The following is an 18,946-nucleotide window of genomic DNA, read 5'->3' on the forward strand; positions in this document are numbered from 1 at the left end:
TAATTCAGCAGTCTTTTCGTATGTTTTATATCTCCATGATTCAGTCTTGGTAGGTTATATGTTAATAGGAATTTATTCACTTCTTCTAATTTGTCCAGTTTGTTGCTATATAGTTCATAGTAGTCACATAATTCTTTGTACTTCTTTGGTATTAGTTGTAGTGTCTCCTCTTTCATTTCTGATTTTATTGATTTGGGCTTTCTTTTTCTTGATAAGTCTGGCTGTAGTTTTTTTTATCTTTTTAAAGAACCAGTTCTTGGTTTTATCGATCTTATCTATTTAAAAAAACCCTATTGCATTGATTTTTGCTCTTTGTTATTTCCTTCCTTCTACAACTTTGGGTTTTGTTTGTTGATATTTTTCTATTTCCTTTAGGTGTAGGGTGAGGTTGTTTGTTATTTTTTTCTTGTTTCCTGAGGTAAGCTTGTATCATTATGATCTTCTCTCTTAGAACTGTCTTTACTGCATCCATAGACTTTGGATCATTGTGTTTTCCTTTGTTTCCAAGTATTTTTTATTCTTCTTTGATTTCTTCAGAGACCCATGGATTGTTTAGTAACATATTATTTAAACTCTATGTGTTTGTGGGTTTTTGCGGTTGTTTTTTTTTTGTGATTGATTTCTCGTCTCATAGAGTTGTGGCTGGAAAAGATGCTTGATAGTATTTCAATTTTTTAAAATTTATTGAGTCTTGTTTTGTGGCCTACTATGTGATCTTTCCTAGAAAATGTTCCATAGATATGTGAAACACATATGTATTCTGCTACTTTTGGATGGAATGTTCTATATATCATTAAGTTAATTTGGTCTAATATATTAATTCCAGTGTTTCATTATTGATTTTTGTCTGGATAAGCTGTGCATTGATGTATATGGAGTATAAAATGCCCCTACTCTTATTGTGGTACTGTCAATTTCTCTCTTTATGTCTGTAAATATTTTCTTTATGTATGTAGCGCTTCTAATATTGGGTGTATATCTATCTACAATTTTTATACATTCTTGAGTTGGTCCCTTGGTCATTATATAATGTCTTTCTTTGCCTTTCATAAGAATCTTTTTTTGAAGTCTATTTTTTCTGATGTAAATTTTGCTACCCCAGCTTTTGATGTCCATTTGCATGAAATACCTTTTTCCATACCTCCACTTTCAGTCTCAGTGTGTCTTTAGATCTGATGTGAGTCTCTTATAGATAGCATATTTATGGGTCTTGTTTTTGTATCCATTCAACCACTCTGACTCTTTTGATTGCAGTATTTAGTTCATTTACACTTAAAGTAATTATTGATAGGTATGTGCTTCCATTTTGTTAATTGTCTTTAGATTGTTTTTGTAGTTCTTTTTTGTTGCTCTCTTCTTTAGTTCACTTCCATTTTGATTTGATGGCTATCTTTAGTGTTATGTTCAGATTCCTTTCTCTTTTTTTGGTGTTTATCTATTACGGATATTTGGTTTGTGGTTAATATAAGGTTTATATATAGTGACCTACATAAAACATTATATAATAATCTACATATAATATAATATAAATGATTAAGTTGCCAGTTTCTTTTTTTTATATTTTATTTTCCCACTGTACAGCAAGGGGATCAAGTTATCCTTACATGTATACATTACAATTACATTTTTTCCCCCACCCTTTCTTCTGTTGCAACATGAGTATCTAGACAAAATTCTCAATGCTATTCAGCAGGATCTCCTTGTAAATCTATTCTAAGTTGTGTCTTATAAGCCCAAGCTCCCAATCCCTCCCACTCCCTCCCCCTCCCATCAGGCATCCACAAGTCTTTTCTCCAAGTCCATGATTTTCTTTTCTGAGGAGATGTTCATTTGTGCTGGATATTAGATTCCAGTTATAAGTGATGTCATATGGTATTTGTCTTTGTCTTTCTGGCTCATTTCACTCAGGATGAGATTCTCTAGTTCCATCCATGTTGCTGCAAATGGCATTATGTCATTCTTTTTTATGGCTGAGTAGTATTCCATTGTGTATATATATACCACCTCTTCCAAATCCAATCATCTGTTGATGGACATTTGGGTTGTTTCCATGTCCTGGCTATTGTGAATAGGGCTGCAATGAACATGCGGGTGCATGTGTCTCTTTTAAGTAGAGTTTTGTCCGGATAGATGCCCAAGTGTGGGATTGCGGGGTCATATGGAAGTTCTATGTATAGATTTCTAAGGTATCTCCAAACTGTTCTCCATAGTGGCTGTACCAGTTTACAGTCCCACCAACAGTGCAGGAGGATTCCCTTTTCTCCACAGCCCCTCCAGCACTTGTTATTTGTGGACTTATTAATGATGGCCATTCTGAGTGGTGTGAGGTGGTATCTCATGGTAGTTTTGATTTGCATTTCTCTTATAATCAACGATGTTGAGCATTTTTTCATGTGTTTGTGGGCCATCTGTATATCTTCCTTGGAGAAATGTCTATTCAGGTCTTTTGCCCATTTTCCATTGATTGATTGGCTTTTTTGCTGTTGGGTTGTATAAGTTGCTTATATATTCTAGAGATTAAGCCCTTGTCCGTTGCATCATTTGAAACTATTTTCTCCCATTCTGAAAGTTGTCTTTTTGTTTTCTTTTGTGTTTTCTTTGCTGTGCAAAAGCTTTTCAGTTTGATGAGGTCCCATGGGTTTATTTTTGCTCTAGTTTCTGTTGCTTTGGGAGACTGACCTGAGAAAATATTCATGATGTTGACGTCAGAGAGTGTTTTGCCTATGTTCTCTTCTAGGAGTTTGATGGTGTCCTGTCGTATAATTAAGTCTTTCAGCCGTTTTGAGTTTATTTTTGTGCATGGTGTGAGGGTGTGTTCTAGTTTCATTGCTTTGCATGCAACTGTACAGGTTTCCCAGCAATGCTTGCTGAATAGACTTTCTTTTTCCCATTTGATGTTCTTGCCTCCCTTGTCAAAGATTAATTGACCATAGGTGTCAGGGTTTATTTCCGGGTTCTCTATTCTGTTCCATTGGTCTGTCTGTCTGTTTTGATACCAGTACCACACTGTTTTGATGACTGTGGCTTTGTAGTATTTCTTGAAATCTGGGAGAGTTATGCCTCCTGCTTGGTTTTTGTTTCTCAGGATTGCTTTGGCGATTCTGGGTCTTTTGTTTTTCCATATAAATGTTTGGATTGTTTGTTGTAGTTCTGTGAAAAATGTCCTGGGTAATTTGATAGGGATTGCACTGAATCTATAGATTGCTTTGTGTAGTATGGCCATTTTTACAATATTGATTTTCCCAATCTAGGAACATGGAATATCTTTCCATTTCTTTAATCTTCTTTGATTTCTTTGATTAAAGTTTTATAGTTCTCGGCATATAGGTCCTTTACCTCTTTGGTCAGGTGTATTCTGAGGTATTTGATTTTGTGAGGTGCAATTTTAAAAGGTATTGTATTTTTGTATTCCTTTTCTAATATTTCATTGCTGGTATACAGAAGTGTGACTGACTTCTGAATGTTAATCTTATATCCTGCTACTTTGCTGAATTTATTAATCAGTTCAAGCAGTTTTGGGGTTGAGTCCTTAGGGTTTTCTATGTATAGTATCATGTCATCTGCATACAGTGACAGTTTTATCTCTTCTCTTCCTATATGGATGCATTTTGTTTCTTTTGTTTGTCTAATTGCTGTGGCTAGGACTTCCAAAACGATGTTGAAGAGCAGTGGTGAGAGTGGGCATCCCTGTCTTGTTCCAGATTTGAGTGAGAAGGCTTTCAGTTTTTCCCCATTGAGGATTATATTTGCTGTGGGTTTATCATAAATGGCTTTGATTATATTCAGGAATGTTCCCTCTATACCCACTTTGGCGAGGGTCTTGATCATGAATGGATGTTGGACTTTGTCAAATGCTTCTTCTGCGTCTATTGAGATGATCATATGATTTTTGACTTTTTTTTTTTTTGTTAATGTGGTGTATGATGCTGATTGATTTGTGTATGTTGAACCATCCTTGTGAACCTGGGATGAACCCAACCTGGTCATGGTGTATAATTTTTTTGATATGTTGTTGGATTCGGTTGGCTAAGATTGTGTTGAGAATTTTTGCATCTATATTCATCAATGATATTAGGCGATAGTTTTCTTTTTTGGTGGTATCTCTGTCTGGTTTTGGAATTAGGGTGATGGTGACATCATAGAATGTCTTTGGGAGTATTCCTTCTTCTTCAACCTTTTGAAAGAGTTTAAGGAGGATGGGCACCAATTCCTCTTTATATGTTTGATAGAATTCGCCTGTGAAGCCATCTGGTCCTGGACTCATATTTGTAGGGAGTGTTTTTATGACATCTTCAATTTCATTTCTAGTGATTGGTCTGTTCAGTTGGTCTGTTTCTGCTTGATTCAGTTTTGGCAGGCTGTAAGATTCTAGAAAATTGTCCATTTCTTTCAGATTGTCAAATTTGTTGGCATATAGTTGTTCATAGTATTCTCTTATGGTTTTTTGTATTTCTGCTGTATCCATTGTGATTTCTCCTTTTTCATTTATAATTTTGTTTATTTGGGTTCTTTCTCTCCTCTTTTTAGTGAGTCTGGCCAGGGGTTTGCCAATTTTGTTTACCTTTTCAAAGAACCAGCTCTTGGTTTTATTAATTTTCTCTATTTTTTTTGAATCTCTGTTTTATTGATTTCTTCTTTGATCTTTATAATTTCCTTCCTTCTGCTGACTTTAGGTCTTTTTTGTTCTTTAAGTTGCCAGTTTCAATGCATTTTAACAACCCTGCCTTTTTACTCTCCTGTCCTTACCATGATTATTGCTTTTGATACTGTATTTTACATCATTATATTTTGTGTCACTTAACTGATTATTGTGGATATAGATGATTTTAATACTTTTGTCTTTTAACCTTCTTGCTAGCTTTCTACATGATTGATTTACTACTTTATATTTGCCTTTTCCAATGATTTTTTCCTTTCATAATTTTCATGTTTCTGTTTGTAGCCTTTTATTTTTCAGCCTTTTCTTTTTTTGTTGCCTTTCTCTTTTTTAGAGAAGTTCCTTGACCATTTCTTGTAAGGCTGGTTTGGTGGTGCCCATATCTTTTAGCTTTTGCTTGCTATGAATCTTTTGCTCTTGCCACCAAATGTGAATGATATTTCTCTGTCACCTCATTTTGCCTGATTTGCTCTTTTTATTTCTATGTATCTGGTAGGTTGGTTATGTTTGCTGACCTTGGATAGGTAGCCTTTTGTATGAGACATACTGTTTGTCTGCATAGCTCACTGCCTTCTGGTCACCAGAGCTATATGCTCTCGGGATGCCACGTATGTGAGTTGCATGGGTCCTTCTTATGGTGGGATGCCTACTTTTTGTGTTCTGGTAGTCCTGGCTGGCCTATGACTCAATTGGTTGCTGGCCTCTGCCTTGTGCAGAGCCTGCTGGCTACTGGTTGGTGGGGCTGGGTCATGATGCTGCTTACTGCAGAATCTTGGGAGGTCCTGGGGCTACTGTTGGCTCAGTAGTGGGCAGAGATGGGTTCTAGGATGGATGGTTACATGGTTGGGGTTCCCAGGTTTGGTGTTGGCATTCTGGTGGGTGGAGCCAGTTCCTCATATGGCTGGATGCAGGTTCTTAGGGTATCTGAAAGCTGGTGCTGGCCCATTGATGAGTGGGACTTGATCCCAGGGCAGCTGGCTGAGGTGTCCAGTTTCTTGGAGTGGTGTTAGTCTCCTGGTGGTTGGGGCCAGGGTGTGGGAGCTCTGGGGCTGGTGCCAGTGTGCTGGTTTATTGGCTGTGTCATAATAAGGCAGGGTTCAAGGCTTCAGTGATCCTAGGGCTGCCCATTGGTGGGTGGGGTTGGTGCCCAGGGGATCCCAGTGCCAGTGGGTGAAACTGGGCTAGTGCTGACCTATTGGTGGGTAGAGCTGGGATTTTAAAATGGCATTCATCAGTATCTGTTTCCCCAGGATAAGCTCCTGCCTCTTTGGGAGACTCTTCAAGGTCAACATGTGACTCTGACCTAGGCTCCTTTCAAATTACTGCTTCTGTCCTGAGTCCCAGAGTGTGTGAGATTCTGTGTGTGCCCTTTAAGAATGGAGTCTCTAGGAGCTCCCATTGCGGCTCAGCAGGTTATGAACCTGACTGGTATCCATGAGGATTCCAGTTTGATCCTTGGCCTCTCTCGGTGGGCTAAGAATCTGGCATTGCCGTGAGCTCTAGGTCACAAATATGGCTCAGATCCCATATTGCTGTGGTTGTGGTGTAGGTCGTCAGCTGTAGTTCCGATTTGACCCTGAGCCTGGGAACCTCCATGTGCCATGGGTGTGGCCCTAAAAAGCCAAAAAAAAAAAAAAGTCTCTATTTCCCTCCGCCATCTGTGACTCCTGAAGCTAAGCCAGGCAGGCCTTCAAAGCCAAATATTTTGGGGGCTCGCTTCCCTGTGCAGAATCCCTGGGCTGAGGAGCCCAGTACAGGGCTTAGACCCCTTGCCCCTTAAAGAGAACCTCTGCAGTTGTAATTATTCTTATGTTTGTGGGTTGCCCACCCCTGGGGTATGGGTTTTGACTATATGTGACTCTGCCCCTCCTACTCATCTTGTTGTGGTTCCTTCTTTATACCTTTGGTTGTAGAAGATCTTTTCTGCTAGGTTTTGGTCTTTCTTGTAAATGGTTGCTCTGTAAATAGTTGTAATTCTGGTGTCCTCATGACACAGGGTGAGTTCAGGGTGTTCCTACCCCACCATCTTGGCCAGGCTTTATAATAGGGTTTTTCCCTAAGTAACTCTTACAAATGAAGATTTGTAACAGACATTCATTGCCAGTGCTCCTGATTCCCTTCTTCATGTGTATGTAGCAAAAAAGAAAGAAGGAATGTTGGTGCATTGAACTCCTGGAAGCAGAACTGCATATGAGAATGTATTAGCTGAGAGGCAGGCCTGGGCTCAGAACATTGCCGGTGGCATGTTTGACTTAACTGCTTGAGCTTCCATTTCCTCATTTGAAAAACACCTCCCTCACTCAGATTTGAGGCTGTGAGTAATGTCCACAATGCTTCTTGCCCTCAACCAACATGGGCTGCCTCCACAGGCTGTCCCTCCTGTGCTCAGAGCCCAGAATTATGACCAGTCTTAGAGCTGGGCCACACCGTGACCCTGACTGCTTGACCTTGCTCATCTCCTAACCCAACTCTCTTTAGAGTATGGAGGAAAGTGGAAAATGCTTCATTACTTTGCTCGGAATTTCTTCGCTCCATTGTTGCCTGTGGGTTTTGAGGATGAAGATGTGTTTTTCATCTACGGTGTGTCAGACCTTCACTCAGACTGTACGGCGATGCTTACTGTAAGTTCCTTGGATTTTTTTTTCCTCTCTATGGTAGAGGGAGATTTGAGATTTTTTTAGTTACTTAGTTCTTTTTTTTTTTTTTTTTTTTGAAAAGAAGAAAATTTTTATCAAAATGTTTCTACTACCTGTAGCAGAAGATGGGTTGACCTTGGAACTGGAAAACTTATATTCAAGGCAAGAATCAGCTATTTATTCTATGACCTGAATACCCTGGTTCAGTTTCCTCATTTGTAAAATGTTACCAGCCTGCAGCCTTAAAGGATTTCTATGGATAGTGAGTAAAATAATTAGATGACTGTGAAATATAAACTGTAAACTACCACCTAAATCTAAGGTTATTTATAATCATGAGAAGCTGGAAATCACCTAAACTTTATAAAAAGAAATCACTTAAAACAGTATGTTAAAGTGGAAGTCAGTAAAAATGATTCAGAATACCTATGTGGGAAAATGAACTTGTATATACAACAATGTTAGGTAAAAACAGAGGATAGAAACTCAAGTCTCGGGTGACTACATTTGGGAGGACATTGAGAATAGGTCAAGGTTATGGATTAATTACAATGCACCAGGTCCTGTGCCTTCCATAGATTATTTTACTTAATTCTCAAAACAGCCTGTGAAGTTAGTGCTATTATTATTCTCATTTTACATATGAAGAAATGGATATTTTGAGAAGTTAACCTCTTTTTTTTTTTTTTTTTTTGTCTTGTTAGGGTTGCACTTGCAGCACATGGAAGTTCACAGGCTAGGAATTGAATTGGAGCTGTAGCTCCTAGCCTACACCACAGCTACAGCAATGTGGGATCCGAGCCGCACCTGCAACCTACACCGCAGGTCACAGCAATGCTGGATCCTTAACCCACTGAGTGAGGCCAGAGATTGAACCTGTGTTCTCAGATACTAGCCAGGTTTGTTACTGCTGAGCCACGATGGGAACTCCTGAGAAGTTAACTTCGTAGTTAAATAACTAGTACTTGCTGGGGCTGAGGTTAAACCTAGGCGTCACAGTTTCTTTTTCTTTTTATTAAAGTATAGTTGATTCACAATATTGTCCCAATTTCTGCTGTATAGCAAAGTGACCAGTCATGGTCTATCCTAAGAGACTGAATATAGTTCCTTGTGCTATATAGTAGGACCTCATTGCTTATCCATTCAGCACAGTCTCTTAACCCATTCTGCTCTTCTGACTTTATTATTCTCTAAAAAAAAGAAAAATTAGTAACTAAAGTGTTTTTTTTTTGTTTTGTTTTGTTTTTTCCTGTTTTATTTCTCCACAGGTGAGAGTCCACACGTGGAGTTCCCTGAAACCTGTGTGCTCTGAGACGACTAAGCTTTTTGTGATGAAAGCAGGGGAATCCGCTCTCCTCTATAAGAAGCCTGTGCCTGAATTGCTAAATTGTACAAAATGTACACGGCAAAGCTGTGTCATTACCTTTTCCCTGTCAACTGGCAGCCAACTCTTGAGCCCAACCAACTATCACTTCCTGTCCTCCCTGAAGGACGCCAAGGGGCTCCAGAAGGCAAATATCACTGTAAGTACTGGTGTTCTGCTTCTGGGGCATGCATGCTGCATCCCGCCTTGTGCAAAATTTCCCCTTGGCCCTGAGTTTCCCTGTGACCTGGGGAAGATTGGCCCCTTCCCACTAGAAGCAAAGGCCAAATGATTTTTATTCCTAATTTAACATGTGTCAATGTTTAAGGTTCCTGCCAGGCCTGCTGTCCCATCACTCCTCTCGGGTGAGGCTGGTGCAGTGGAGGGAGAGGCAGCAGGTCACCACTGATGGCTCCTTGGCTAGGTTCCAGGCTCTGTCCTGGGGATTTTACTGCATTAACCCTGAAGTACCATCATCTGTGTTTACATGTGAGCAAACCTGTTTGGAGGGGCTGAGTAACATGTTCAAAGTCCATAGTCAGTAAGCAGCAGAACCCAGTAGAAGCACTCTATTTTTTTTTTTTTTTTGTCTTTTTGCCTTTTCTAGGGCCGCTCCTGTGGCATATGAAGGTCACCAGGCTAGGGGTCAAATCGGAGCTGTAGCCACCGGCCTACGCCAGAGCCACAGCAACACGGGATCCGAGCCGCGTCTGCGACCTACACCACAGCTCACGGCAACGCCAGATCCTTAACCCACCGAGCAAGGCCAGGGATGGAACCTGCAACCTCATGGTTCCTAGTCAGATTTGTTAACCACTGAGCCACGACAGGAACTCTGAAGCACTCTTAATTTTGCATTTTTAAAGAGAGTCTGTTAATTTTAAAAATGTTCACTCTACTCTCCGATTTATTGCTTCAAAGTTAACTTAATCACTGGATCTCTTTATCATTGACCACCAAAAAAAAAAAAAAAAAAAAGGAATGATCAGGATAGAAGGTGTGGTTATAAAAATTGTGCAAGAGTTCCCATTGTGGCTCAGCAGGTTAAGAACTCACCATAGTGTTTGTGAAGATGTGGGTTTGATCCCTGGCCTCATTCAGTGGGTTAACGATATGGCATTGCCACAAGCTACAGCGTAGGTCATAGTTGTGGCTCAGATCACAGTGTTGTTGTGTCTGTGGTATAGGCTGGAGGCTCTGATTCCACCCCTAGCCCGGGAACTTCCATATGCCGCAGGTGTGGTGCTAAAAAAAAAAAAAAAATCGTGTAGCTGGAGAGCTTGGAATCTGCCTAATTGATCAAAAAACTTCCCTTCCCTTTCTTCCTCCACATAGTAGTTGAAGATATTTCTCCAGAAAGTTTTATTTTAATTTTTAATCAATTTTTTTTTTTTTAGGCCAGGGATCAAACCTGTGCCAGAGCAGTGACCCACACCTCTGCTGTGATGCCATATCCTTAATGTGCTGCTCCACAAAGAAATTGCTATTTTTAATCAATTTTGTTTTAGACTTCGTTGAAAAATTTGAGTGAGAGGGTTTGTTTAATATTTGCCTTAGAAATGATCATAGGTGGAGTTCCCGTCGTGGCGCAGTGGTTAACAAATCCGACTAGGAACCATAAGGTTGTGGGTTCGATCCCTGGCCTTGCTCAGTGGGTTCAGATATGAGCAGATATGAAGGAAATGACATACATTTACATAGCTTCTTTCCAGAAAAAAAAGCACCAAATGATGTAGTGGACAAATTTGTGGCCTCTAGACTTAGGATTTTGAATTTTTTTTTTTTTTTTTGTCTTTTTGCCATTTCTTGGGCCGCTCCTGCGGCATATGGAAGTTCCCAGGCTAGGGGTCCAATCGGAGCTGTAGCCACCGGCCTACACCGCGAGGAGGATGCCAGGATTTTGAAATCTTTTTCTCTTTCCTTATTTAGGCCTCCATTACCTTGAGCCACCTGTGGGTAGGAGGGAAGTTCTTTCCTTGTCATTTGGATTTCAATGAGACTTTGCCTTTCCTAAAGGGATGTAATAACGATAGGGATGAAAATAGTAATGATAGTTCAAATTATTGCAGGCTGACCATGGGCCAGACACTTGGAGCTGCTATTCCCAAGGGGATGCTGGGAACTTGTGTTATTTCCTGGTTTCCCTGAAGCCAGGGTGCAAAGTTGAGCCCCGGGCTCTGCAGTCAGATATACAGAGATGAGATTTCTAATCAGAAGAAGACAACCACATGAGAGAGCAGATGCCCATGTACCTTCTGGCCTTGGCCTTGGGACAGCGTAGTTGAGGCCTCCCTGAAGCCTTGGTGGCCAGGCAGGGCCAGCCATGTGCGCTGTGTGCCTGCAACTGCTTTAGAGTCTTCATTGGAATAGGTGGGCAGCATGCTTTGGGAATTTGACGTCTAGCTTCGAGCCTGCATCTCTGACCCTCTGAGAGCTACCTAATACACTTTATTAGGTTTTTTTTTTTTTTTCTGTTTCTATCAAGGTAGGTTTTCTTGATTATAACTCAGAACCCCGCATGGTGTATAAGGCTAAATTAAATGTAGGAAAAATTGCCCTTGGAAATTCTCTATGTCACACATCACCTATAATAGTAAATCTGTGGTGTGACATGTGCGTATGTTGAAGAGACATGTTTGATGACAAAGGCACAGCTTTAAATATCAGGTCCCACTTTACTGTGTATTCACAGTGAGCGAGGCTCTCAAACCCCCACCCTTCAGGGCTCAGCTCTGCCTCTCCCTCTCCCTCCTTCTCTCTCTCTCTGCCTGTGCCCATGAACGATAAGACCTAAACTACATTCTCCTCGCTGATACTCTGTGGGATTCATGCATGTTCAAAGTGCTCATGATGTGATTTCACGGATAAAAGAGGGAATGCTCTAGCTGAAGAGCCTTTGGAGATGCCTGGCTGGCTGCTGTCTAGATTGTGGGAGCTCCTCAGAGGACTAGAAGGTGAGCTCCATGGCTGTGCTCTGCAGCCGGCTCCAGACACATCCTGAGAAAGGCATTTAAACCATCCAGCCCTCCTGCAAAAATGTGCCTCGCTCGGTGAGACCCTGAGCAAAAGATAGAAGGCTTTGAGCTTCTTGTGAAATATTCTCCTTAATCATTGGAGACCACATATTTCCGCCCGTGGTTTGAGATTACAGTTGGGTGATTTTCCACAGCCCTCAATAAATTTCCTGTGTTTTTTTAGGATCTGACACAGTGCAGGGAATGAAAGAATTGAGCAGTTGCACAACCAAAGCTGGTGGAAACGCACTCCTTGTGAGCCGTCAGTGTTCTTTTCGGCGTTGTCTGGAGAACGGAGAGCTCTGCCCTCCTCCTCCACTTCATTTGTCTTTTTCTTTCAGGCCATCATCTCTCAGCAAGGGGACGCTTTTGCTTTTGCGCTGGAAACCTCAGCAGTCGCTCCCTTCGTTTGGTTGGATGTCGGAGGGATCCCAGGGCGATTCAGTGACAATGGTTTCCTCATGACTGAGAAGACACGGACTGTGTTATTTTACCCTTGGAAACCCACCAGCAAGAGGAAATTGGAGCAATCTTTTCATGTGACTTCGCTGACCAGTATCTACTGAGGGAATACAGGTTGTGTTTTCAGGAGCTAAAGGCAACCAGAGACAAGTGGAAGGAGCCAGGAGATGTGTCTGCACATGTTCGGTCACGTGTCAGATTAAGCACTTGGTGAAGACTTGGGACACTGTTCTTGCAGGGAAGGCTGTATACTCAGGAGTTGTTCTCAACAAAGCTGTGCATGGCAGCATAGTGGGGTTCCCTTTAACTTGAATTTGAACGATTTTTTTAAAATACTGATTCATTATACTTGCGATGAAATCAGTTTTTGTGCATTATCATGTTTATAAAATTACAATGATAAAAAAGCAAGAGGGGGCAAAATGTTAATGAGTAGCCAGTTTGGGTAAAGGTGTTGAGGATTTTTTTTTTTGTACTGCTTTTGCAACTTTTCTGTAAGATATATATAAAAATGTTTAACTATATAAATGACATTGACAACTTGGATGTTTCCTCTGTGGCTTATTTCCTCATTCCATGAACACTCAGTTGTACCCTGTACCAGGCTGGGCATTAATTTCCATTTAGCTGTGGTCAGGGTTTCAGTCTACTTGATAAACAGGGAGAGTTAGAACACTCTAAACCAGGGCATTGAAGGGTCTTCTCTAAGAAGAATCAAGTAATTGGTTACAGAATGGACTGGCAACGAGAGTTTGGTTTTAGAATCAAGACTATTTAGGTAATAGTTTTGGTTTTATTTTTTATTTTTTCCTTTTTAGGACTGCACCCGAGGCAGATGGAAGTTCCCAGGCTAGGGGGTTGAATCAGAGCTACAGCTGCCGACCTACGCCACAGCCACAACAATGTGGGATCCAAATCGTGCCCGTGACCTACACCACAGCTCACTACAACGCCCCATCCTTAACCCCCTGAGTGAGGGCAGGGATCGAACCCGCATCCTCATGGATCCTAGCTGGGTTCCTTAACCGTTGAGCCACGAAGGGAACTCCTAGTTTTGGTTTTAAAACAGGATTTTGGCCATGGTGCAGAGACCAAAGAGAAAATACACGCAGATAATCCAGGTCTCTCCTTCCATAGCTAAGAGTTCCCTCATTTTATGTGTTATTTTAAAATCTGTGTAAAAGCCTATGAAAGCCTGGGTCTTAGGGATGTAACTCAGAAGGTCATTTCTTGATAACTCCTCTGTCATTTTCTTGTCATTGTCGAACATCCGATTATCATATTGTTGCTGGGCGACAGGGAGAACACTCCTCTCCATTAAACTAGACCCTTTTCTGTGCCAGGTGCCCTGTGAGGTGGGCTTTGAAGTTGATGGGCCCTAATTTATGTTGCATTCTGCCTTTACTAGAGATGTAAACTTAAGGTATTTAACTTATTTTTTTTAATATATAATGATTTTTATTTTTCTCCATTATGGCTTGTTTACAGTGTTCTGTCAATAGTCTACCATATAGCATGGTGATCCAGTCACACATACATGGATACATTCTTTTTTCTCTCATTATCATGCTCCATCACAAGTGACTAGACATGGTTCCCAGTGCTACACAGCAGGATCTCATTGCTTATCCATTCCTAGGGCAATAGTCTGCATCTATTAATCCCAAGTTCCCAATCCATCCCACTCCCTCCTCCTCCCCCTTGGGTGACCACAGGTCTATCCTCCAAGTCCATGATTTTCTTTTCTGTAGAAAGGTTCATTTGTGCCATATATGAGACTCCAGATATAAGTGATATCATATGGTATTTGTCTTTCTCTTTCTGACTTCACTCAGGATGAGAGTCTCTAGTTCCATCAATGTTGCTGCAAATGGCATTATTTTGTTCTTTTTTATGGCTGAGTCATATTCCATTACATACATGTACTACATCTTCCTAAATCCAACCATCCGTTGATAGACATTTGGGTTGTTTCCATGTCTTGGCTATTGTGAATAGTGCTGCAGTGAACATGTGGATGCCTGTGTCTTTTTCAAGGAAAGTTTTGTCCGGATATATGCCCAAGAGTGGGATTGCTGGGTCATATGGTAGTTCTATGTGTGGTTTTCTAAGGTACTTATAGTTCTGTGAAATATGTCTCCATAGTGGTTGTACCAGCTTACATTCCAACCAACAGTGCGGAAGGGTTCTCTTTTCTCCACACCCCCTCCAGCATTTGTTATTTGTGGACTTATATAATGATGGCCATTCTGACTGGTGTGAGGTGGTATCTCGTGGTAGTTTTGATTTGCATTTCTCTAATAATTAGTGATGTTGAGCATTGTTTTCATGTGCTTGTTGGCCATCTGTATATCTTCTTTGGAGAAATGTCTATTCATGTCTTTTGTCCATTTTTCCATTGGGTTGTTGGCTTTTTTGCTGAGTTGTATAAGTTGTTTGTATATTTTAGAGATTAAGCCCTTGTCATTTGCATCATTTGAAATGATTTTCTCCCATTCTGTAAGTGGTCTTTTTGTTTTCTTTTTGGTTTCCTTTGCTGTGCAAAAGTTTGTCAGTTTGATTAGGTCCCGTTGGTTTATTTTTGCTTTTATTTCTGTTGCTTTGGGAGACTGAGCTGAGAAAACATTTGTAAGGTTGATGTCAGAGAATGTTTTGCCTGTGTTCTCTTCCAGGAGTTTGATGGTGTCTTGTCTTTAAGCCATTTTGAGTTTATTTTTGTGCATGGTGTGAGGGTGTGTTCCAGTTTCACTGATTTACGTGAAGCTGTCCAGTTTTCCCAGAATCACTTGCTGAAAAGACTAACTTTCCCATTTTATATTCTTTCCTCCTTTGTCAAAGATTAATTGACCGTAGGTGTCTGGGTTTATTTCTGGGTTCTCTATTCTGTTCCATTGGTCTGTATGTCTGTTTTGGTACCAGTACCACACTGTCTTGATTACTATGGCTTTGTAATATTGCCTGTAGTCTGTGAGAGTTATGCCTCCTGCTTGGTTATTGTTCCTCAGAATTGCTTTCGCAATTCTGGGTCTTTTGTGGTTCCATATAAATTTTTGGATAGTTTGTTCCAGTTCTGTGAAAAATGTCATGGGTAATTTGATAGGGATTGCATTGACTCTGTAGATTGCTTTGGGTAGTATGGCCATTTTTACAGTATTAATTTTTCCAATCCAGGAACATGGAATATCTTTCCATTTCTTTACATCTTCTTTAATTTCTTTGATTAATGTTTTATAGTTCTCAGCATGTTAAGTCTTTGACCTCCTTCATCAGGTGTATTCCCAGGTATTTGATTTTGTGAGGTGCAATTTTAAAAGGTATTGTATTTTCGTATTCCTTTTCTAATATTTTATTGTTGGTATACAGAAATGTGACTGATTTCTGAATGTTAATCTTATATCCTGCTACTTTGCTGAATTCGTTGATCAGTTCAAGTAGTTTTTGGGTTGAGTCCTTAGGGTTTTCTTTATGTTCAATTTTCTTGTGGTTAAATTGGAATAATTACACTCACTTTGTAAGTATGTTTTGAAAAATAAATAAGAAATTTAGCTCAAGTGCTCAGCCTATTACTGGCAGTTAGTGAAGTCTCTGTAAATGGAGACACCCTCCAAGGGTGTCATCCTCTCGTTCTGGAGTGGGCGGGCTCCCAGCCACACTGACCTGAGTTGGAATCCAAGTTCTGAGGCTCATTGGCTGTGTGACCTTGGACAACCATTTGACCATCTAGATTTTAGTTTTCTATCTGTAAAACGGAGATAACAATCTCTAACCCTCAAAGGTAGTTGTAAAGTTTAAACAAATAGGGTCTGGAATAAAATAAATGCCAAGTAGATGGTAGTAGTACTTTTAAAACATCATAATCACCCAATTAGTACATGAGGCAAGAAGAAAAATGAAGCAAGTAAAAGCAAATGTCTTTTTTTTTTCTTTCATTCTTTTAAATTGAAGTATAGTTAATACAATATTATCTTAGTTTCAGGTGTTCTGCAAGGTGATTTGTTAGATTTTTTTTCCAGATTATTTTCCATTATAGGTTATTACAAGATACTGATCACAATTCCCTGTGCTATACAGTAAATCCTTGTTGTTTCTCTATTTTATGTATAGTAGTATATATCTATTAATCCCATGCTCCTAATTTGTCCTATCCCTCCCTTTCCCTTTTGGTAATCATATTTGTTTGTTTGTTTGTTTGTTGTTTTTTTTTTGTCTTTTTGGTGCTGCACCCAAGGCATATGGAGGTTCCCAGGCTAGGGTCCAATCAGAGCTGTAGCTGCCAGCTTACGTCACAGTTGCAGCAACAGCAACTCAGGATCTGAGCTGCGTCTGTGACTTACTCTACAGCTCATGGCAACACTGGATCCTTAACCCACTGAATGAAGCCAGGGATTAAACCCATGTCCTCATGGATGCCAGTTGGTTTCGTTAACCACTGAGCCACAACGGGAACTCCTCATGTTTGTTTTCTATGTGAGCGTCTTTCTGTTTCGGAAATGAGTTTATTGTATCATTTTTTAAGATTCCACAGATAAGTGATATCATATGATATTTGTCTTTTTCTGACTTCACTTAGTACGATAATCTCTGTCTGTTCATGTTGCTGCAAATGACATTATTTCATTCTTTTTATTGACCCAGTAATATTCCATTATACACATAGAAAGCTGTTTAACACTATAGTATATATATTCATATATGTATACATATGTAGCTGTTTAATGCTCTCTATATGTATGTGTATATATATATCTGTGCTTGTATATAATCTTTATCCATTCATCTGTCATTAGACATGGTTGCTTCCATGTCTTGGCTATTGTAAATAGTTCTGCTATGAACATTGGTGTGCATATAGCTTTTGAAATTAGCTTTCTCTGGATATATATGCCTAAGAGATGGATGATTGCATGATTGTATGGTAGTTATATTGTCTCAGGTTTTGTTTTGTTTTGTTTTTAGGGCCACACGCACAGCACATGGAGGTTCCCAGGCTAGGAACTGAATCAGAGCTACATCTGCTGGCCTGTGCCACAACCATAGCAACATGGGATCCAAGCCACGTCTGTGACCTACACCACAGTTCACAGCAATGCCAGATCCTTAACCCCTTGAGTGGGGCCAGAGATGGAACCTGCATCCTCATGGATACTAATTGGGCTCATTACCACTGGGCTACAATGGGAACTCCATATTTTCAGTTTTTAAAGACAGCTCCATGCTGATCTCTATATTGTCTGCACCTGTTTACTTTCCTACCAATAGTGTAAGAGGGTTTCTTTTTCTCCATACCTTCTCCATTCTCCCTCATTTATTATTTGTAGACTTTTTTTTTTTTCTTTTTAGGGCTGCACCAGAGGCTTATGGAAGTTCCCGGGCTAGGGATAGAATCAGAGCTACAGCTGCCAGCGTACACCACAGCCATAGCAACGTAGGATCCAAGCCACATCTGCAACCTACTCCACAGCCCATGGAAACTTCAGATCCCCAACCCACTGAGCAAGGCCAGGGATAAAACCCATATATCCTCATGGATACTAGTCAGATTCATTTCCGCTGAGCCACACGGGGAACTCCTATTTGTAGACTTTTTAATGACTGCCATTCTGACCTATGTGAAGTGATACTTCATTGCAGTTTTGATTTGCATTTCACTAATAATTAGTGATGTGGACCATCTTTTCATATGCTTATTGGCCTCTGTATGTCTTTTTTGCAGAAAGGTCTGTGTAGGTCTACTGCTCATTTATTTATTTATTTAATATTAAGTTCTATGAGCTGTTTATATTTTTTTGTATATTAACTGCTTATTGGTTATATCATTTGCAAATAATTTCTCCCATTCTGTAGGTTGCCTTTTCATTTTGTTTATAATGTCCTTTGCTGTGCAAAAAACTTGTACGTTTGATTAGGTTCCATTGGTTTGTTTTTGCTTTTATTTCTTTTGCCTTGGGAAACTGATCCAAGGAAATACTGCTACAATTTATGGCAGAGAATATTTTACCTATTTTTTTCTAGGAGTTTTATGGTGTTACGTCTTACATTTAGGTCTTTAAATCATTTTGAATTTATTTTGTATTTGGTGCGAGGGAGTGTTCTAACTTGATTTGCATGTAGCTGTCCAGCTCTGCAAAACCATTTCTGAAGAGATTGTCTTTTCTCCATTGTCCACCCTTGCTCTCTTTGTTGTGTATTGGTTGACTGTAGGTGTGTGAGTTTATTTCTGGGTTCTCTGTTCTGTTCCATTGATCTACATATCTGCTTCTGTCAAATCCATGAGGTTTTGATTAATGTAGTTTTGTAGTCTGAAGCCTGTGGTCAGGTTATGTCTCCAGTTTTGTTCTTTTTATTCAGGATTGCTTTGGCAGTTCAGGGTCTCTCATGATTCCGTGTAAATTTTAGGGTTATTTGTTCTAGTTCTGTGAAATATGTCATGGGTATTTTGATAGGGACTGTATTACATTTGTAGATTGCTTTGAGTAATATGGTCATTTTAACAGTGTTAATAATTCTCCCAGTCCAGGAGTGTGGGATATCTTTCCATTTCTTTGAATCACTGACAGTTTTCTCTATAAATGTTTTAGAGTTTTTGGGGTATAGGTCTGTTACTTCCTTAAGTTTATTTCTGTTATTTTAAATAATAGTATTGTACTGTTGTCCACTTCTCCCTTTATGTCTGTGAATATTTGCTTCCTGTATTTAGGTGCTCCTGTATTGAGTGCATATATGTTGAGGAGTGTACTCTCTTCTTATTGTATTGACCCCTTTATCACTATGTAATGTCCTTCTTTGTCTTTTTATTTTTATTTATTTATTTATT

The 18,946-nt window shown here is 39.9% G+C and overlaps 1 protein-coding gene across 3 annotated transcripts in view; it reads left to right on the forward strand.

Moving 5' to 3' along the window:
• The window catches only part of MANBA (mannosidase beta), a 110,904-nt gene extending 98,228 nt beyond the window's left edge, over nt 1–12,676 (forward strand). For 2 of the 3 annotated variants that reach the window (XM_003129294.7, XM_084973314.1), the window contains 3 exons: nt 7,136–7,278; nt 8,562–8,816; nt 12,012–12,676. In XM_003129294.7, the coding sequence (XP_003129342.4) occupies nt 7,136–7,278; nt 8,562–8,816; nt 12,012–12,236 (623 nt within the window). In that variant the 3' untranslated portion in view covers nt 12,237–12,676. Of the gene's footprint in view, nt 1–7,135; nt 7,279–7,375; nt 7,456–8,561; nt 8,817–12,011 lie in introns of all 3 variants that reach the window. The other variant, XR_014813315.1, reaches the window with a different exon arrangement.
• The last annotated feature ends 6,270 nt before the right edge of the window (nt 12,677–18,946 follow it).

Source organism: Sus scrofa, chromosome 8 (genome assembly GCF_054392235.1).
Source record: "Sus scrofa isolate SSC_HxYL_T2T_F1_AM1 chromosome 8, Sscrofa_HxYL_maternal_Yorkshire_Landrace_v2.0, whole genome shotgun sequence".
NCBI lineage: Eukaryota > Metazoa > Chordata > Mammalia > Artiodactyla > Suidae > Sus > Sus scrofa.